The 5,590-nt window shown below is 30.4% G+C and overlaps 1 protein-coding gene across 1 annotated transcript; it reads left to right on the forward strand.

Annotated features, from left to right (window-relative positions):
- Window positions 1-406: 406 nt before the first annotated feature.
- On the forward strand, window positions 407-3,044 carry LOC134232506 (uncharacterized). The gene is made up of 5 exons (XM_062714484.1): window positions 407-451; window positions 1,812-1,946; window positions 2,079-2,199; window positions 2,443-2,490; window positions 2,689-3,044. Exons 1-5 carry the CDS (start codon window positions 407-409, stop codon window positions 3,021-3,023), a joined length of 684 nt encoding a protein of 227 aa, XP_062570468.1. The 3' UTR covers window positions 3,024-3,044.
- The last annotated feature ends 2,546 nt before the right edge of the window (window positions 3,045-5,590 follow it).

The following is a 5,590-nucleotide window of genomic DNA, read 5'->3' on the forward strand; positions in this document are numbered from 1 at the left end:
ATAAGTTTTTTTTTATTGTTTGCAACGCTAAAAAAATCGGTTAGCTAGCATTTTAATCCCGCGACCTCAACCCTATCAAGTATGTACAGGACGATATAACCAGGAGAGTGAGAAATTACAGCAGCAGAATATAGCAGATCTAGCGAGAAATATTTTTGATAACCCTCTAGAAAAAAAATTAGTGTAAATCTATGAGGTTTGAATTCCATGCAATTCTTATTGTAAATAGAGAATAGCGAGAAATATGCCACAACAATGCAATACTTAATGTTGCGATTTTTAATTTCTAGAGAATCTAAACGTTTCTGTGATAAAGCACATAAATAAAATATGACTGAGAGAAAATAGTTGAAGTTGATATTAGATGAACTAATTTCCCATTATTTTGTTAGAGCCAAATTACGGAATGAGGAGGGTTCAAGGCTTTACGCTAGAAGTACAAAATGACAAGGTATAACTCTATCTGTGTGTCTGACTTTTCATCTTTTTTATTGTTCAACAGTCTTTCTGTTTATAATTTTTCCTGCCAGTTTATCTATCTGTATGTTTAGATGTGTTTAGATATACCGGTAGTAATTAATTTCAGTGATTTTATATTCATTTTGTTTGATACTGACATTCGCATATTATTTTTTGTCCCTAATTTATGCTTTGAAGTAAGTGTAACTTGTTCATAATTGTGATGTATTATAATATTGCAAAATACATTTCACAAAATATATTTTGCAAAATATATTTCACAAAATATATTTAATTTAAACATTAATGTATTTCTTGATGTGGTTAAAAGGTTTTTATCTTGATTTATTAATGATTCCTTTTATTTAAGACTTTAAATCTTATTAATTTCATTCCGGGAGATGACGAATTGTATTGAAGCTCATGGTCTATGTAAGCAATACAAATCGGGAGAAGAGCAAACAGGGACATCCAGAACCATGACAGATGGGATCAGGTCCCATGGTTGAGTTGGCATCCCAGGTCACACCCACCGTGTACCCATTGTCAGGATTGGCATATAACAATTCGTTTGATAAAAAAAAATCAGTCTAAGTGATAAGTTTATATGCAGGAATATAAGACCTACTTGATCAGTTCATAGGACGCAGCTAACAGAGGGCGTGATCGGTCGACAGTAGATGCTTACTCCTCCTTTGCACCTATTCCCACATAAAAATAAACAGATTTATATTGTTTGTAGTATGTTTTGTTTACTCAATGATTCAAAAAAACTTTTCTTTCAAACCATGACCAGTTGAATAAAAGAATGGACGTTTCTTCTGAAAAAAGTATGAATTTTTTGACGAAAATCAGTTCATTGTAAAACAACGGGTCATGATTCACGTTTCTGAGAAATACATGTTAATGCCAAGTCTTATAATCAATTACAATTTCGAAGTCGTATTACATATTTCTATGTTTTCCCCATTGTTGATTTATAAGTATAATTATGATCACCTATGCAGAAGTAAAATAACGGAAGAATTACATTGTTTTATATTAAAATTTAATCATAAAATCTTTAATGCTTGTTTTATTATGATTTGTTAATGTTTATTTATTTCAATGTTACTGAATTTTGGTACTCTTCGGTTTCATTGTGTATATAACGATGTTGTTGTTAATTATGTGGAAACTTGCTTTAAAACAGTAAATACCATGACGTACATGTAAATGTCGTTGACAGGTAATGTTTACTTCTTTGACAAGTTTTATGAAGTATATTTTAATATCTTTCGTTAAAATCGGTTATATCAAAGAGAGGGCGTTCATTCTGGAAAAAAAATATGAAATTTAATGACTTTTTTTAGCAGGGAACTTCATTTCAGTACGTCGCCAACTTCACAGAAGAAAAGATGATTTGTGGAATTAATTTGACAAGTATAACAAATGAAAGACCCAAAATAGAGATGATCATTGCAGAGAGCGATGAGGAGACTTTCCCTGTAAGAAGAATTAAAAAAATCAAAATTTGTTTATATTTGTAATTTCTGTAGTAATCAGAATGTATATATCAGACACTATTTCGTTGTCATTCGAGAGCTTATAAATTATATTTTGAATAACATTATTTTCAGATTGATTTTTCCAATGACATTGGTATGCAATGGTTTAAAACATGCTTTCGAGCACAAAAAATGACCTTTAGCTTATCTGGTTTGGAAACTAAAGGAAGTCTAACTTTGTATGAACTAGCAGGTAAATCCTTTGAATATCAAGTATTACATAGCATCTTTGTAATTTCCGTCACAAAAATGTGAAATTTTCTTTCTGACTCTCCTTTAGATGTACCAAAAGTCAACTTTCCATGAAAAAATACTCATTTATGCAAAAAAGTGAACTTTTCTTCTTTCTTATTTTTTGGGATGGAAAAACCATAGATTTTGTTTATTTCTTGGTAATATTATTACCATATTAATGTTATATTTTTTCCCTCTCTAGATAACGCGTTGTTAATGGTAGATCGTATCGCCGTTTTAGGATTTTATCGTACGTATCCTGAATAAGTCACATAACTTCTTAGTGTTCATGTAGGAAATTTAAAAATGATATACGTAGAAATTTGCGCAATTTGTTTTCATTGTAGAACATTCTTTAAATGTTTATGAATTTCTACAACTTTGATTGGGCAGATAGCAAGGTATATCCTACATGTTGATAACGCAATGCATATTAATCGTTTTTCAGACAAGGAGGAACCCAGAGTAAGTAAATGGGAATTTCTGAACGACTACTCACCGGAAGAAGTGCTGAACATCATGAGACCAGTGCTGCAAAAAGCTAGGTCTGCAGGAGAGGTGGCAGTTCGGAACCTCTCGTCAAGTATCCGTAAGAAAGAGAGTGCAACCGACTACCGGAAGTCATCAAAAGGAATAGGAATTCTGGGAGGTTGTCTTCTTGGATTAGTTTTCATGATCATTTTTGTGTCTGATGTATTCATTATCAAAGCCCACTTGAAAGCCATGTATGGCAATGTTTTAAGACTATTTAGACCATCGCCAATTGTGCATATTTACAAATAAGTTGATTGATCAATGCATGTGAAGAAATTTAATGTTCTAAATTAGGAATGGCTAAATAAAATTTCAAGTTGAAATACTATAATAAAAGAGATTTTACAGCATGATAGATTATATTTCTTTCGTCATGTCAACATCAACAGTGCTTTCAGTGGTGTTATATAAAGGAAAATATTTGCAAATGTAGATATGATAATAAATGTAAAACCGATGTTAAAAAATGTGTATTTTCTTTATAAAATATTCTAATTCTCAGGTGGAGGTGTTTGCAGAAACCGGTTATTTATTTTCATTCTCTTGCATGAGAAAATATTTATTTCAAATATGACCAGAGACAAGAAAAAAAAAGGAAAAGGGGAATTTTTAATGGGGTGGGGAGGAGGGTAAGTACTACTACTCGAGGTCAGATTGATATTATTCATTTAATCAATCAACATTTCTAAGGACATATAATATACTGTAAGTCGTTTTAATTCCACGGTGTTAAAATTTAACGATATCTCAAAAAGTACGAATTGCGATGGTTTTAATTTCACTCTGCAAGAAATTAATTCAAAATTTCCTATAACCATTTAAGCGGTTTTAAAAACTAATATTAATATTCACGATGGGTTTAATTTCGCGGAAAAATGATAAATCGCGAACATAGCGAAATTAAACCATTCGTGATTATTTGCCAATGTACAGTATCTGCCAAGTGGCAGTGCTACTATTCAGATTAAAATGACTGTCTTCTAACATGAACGCAAATGGAACCCAATGAAATAAGGAAATAAATAAATAATCCTCGTTATACAATACAATTGAAAAATCAAAAATAAGCATTTTTACAACATAAATAACAAATGATACAATGCGAATGGAAAATGGTAGAATAAAGAAAAAAAAATTTACTACAAATAAAGAAATATACAATGCTAATAGAGAATTATAGAATACAAATATAAGTTATACAATACATAAATATTATTCAAAATATTATTCAAAACAAATTATAGAATAAAAACTAAAATTATGCAAATGAAAAATTATATAATACAATTGTAATACAATTAGAAAATTATATCAAACAAATAAAAATCATACAATACAAATGAAAAACAAGCCAATGCAAATGGAAAAAATCAAATATTGTTACGTTTTACATACAATGAAGGAGACCTAACAAAAATCATTAACAATCAAAGTAAAGGTAACATCCTTTTGGAATGCATACACCTTGGGGACTCTTCTATTCAGCCCAATAATCGCAACAATCCACATAAATTCCGAACTAAATTTTAGTTTTATTATCAGTATTGTTAAGTTTGGATTCCTAGTTTTATATGCAGGCTGCACACAGAGTAATTTTGTACAGTTAAATGTTCTTTGTTGGTCCTAAAGTATATATCAAATTAACTGTCATGAATTCAATCACAAAATTGTTAAAATATATCATGAAAGTCCTTGCAAAAAGCCCGAATTAAGCTTAAAATTAGCACTTTCTAAGTAATATTTAAAAATTACTTCACAGCCCCCTTTTTGTTATTTTGTGAATAAATAGGACAATTTTAACTCCTCTATCAAAAAATTGATTATGCCAAGTGATTTGAAACTATTTTTGTTGTCACAATTAATTTTTAATGCGACTGTAAAAGATATGGAGATAATGAACAGTATTCAATATCAAAGTCCACAAAGTCCACAAAACAGGAGCAGAGCAAACATGAACCTTTAAAACATCAGAGGTGGGATCAGGTGTAATAGAGGAGTGAGCATCCCCTACCGACCGGTCACACCCGGCATGTGCTCCTTGTCGTGATCGGGAAATATCCGTCGTCAATTCAGTGTATAAATAATGGACTAACAATTAGTATGAAAAACGTCAGTCAGTATTTGACCCAATGATAAATTGTATTTGCTGACAAGGTCATTGTATCGACCAAAGAACTTACGAAATGATGACTTTAAACGAGACTGCTGATATTCTTGTTTCATCAACTTGTCTGTCAATAACTTACCTCGTTTTAGAAACTGTTCATACGTAGAGCATTGTTACAACGCGAAATGTAATAACAACGCGAAATCTAATAAACCTTGATTATTACATTTTGCGTTATTACATTTTGCGTCGAGATCAATGCAAAATGTAATAACGCAAAATGTAATAACACGGTTTTTAGATTATGACATTTTGCGTTATTACATTTTACGTCGAGATCAACGCAAAATGTAATAACGTCCTTTTTCGTTGTTACATTTTGCATTATTTTATTTTTGAAGACAACTCAAAATGTAATAAACAATATGAAATAAAACAAAACAAAATTATTTTTTTTGACTGCGTTTAACAAAAAAGATCATAAAATTGATTCAAATATATACATGTAACCAACATGGCATTGGGAAACACGCTGTTAAAATATTTAGAACTAAAACAATGAGACCAACGTCAGGGCTTGTACGGACAAAAATACATCTAAATGTATCGTTTTTCTGACTCTGATTTTAGTTATATTGAAACCACTGTACTTAATTATACATAATTAATTTAACTTTGATTGGCATATTTTTGATAGTCTTATTTAATT

Source organism: Saccostrea cucullata, unplaced genomic scaffold (assembly GCF_032062105.1).
Source record: "Saccostrea cucullata isolate Sc308-1 unplaced genomic scaffold, CSIRO_AGI_Scuc_v1 ctg4270, whole genome shotgun sequence".
Classification (NCBI taxonomy): Eukaryota; Metazoa; Mollusca; class Bivalvia; order Ostreida; family Ostreidae; genus Saccostrea; species Saccostrea cuccullata.

Bases quoted from the DNA above. Each gene is read 5' to 3' on its own strand.
- LOC134232506 (XM_062714484.1), top strand. From the start codon at position 407: ATGAGGAGGGTTCAAGGCTTTACGCTAGAAGTACAAAATGACAAG. The intron at 452-1,811 runs GTATAACTCTAT...GACTTTTTTTAG, and splicing joins TAGAAGTACAAAATGACAAG to CAGGGAACTTCATTTCAGTA. The intron at 2,491-2,688 runs GTACGTATCCTG...ATCGTTTTTCAG, and splicing joins CGCCGTTTTAGGATTTTATC to ACAAGGAGGAACCCAGAGTA.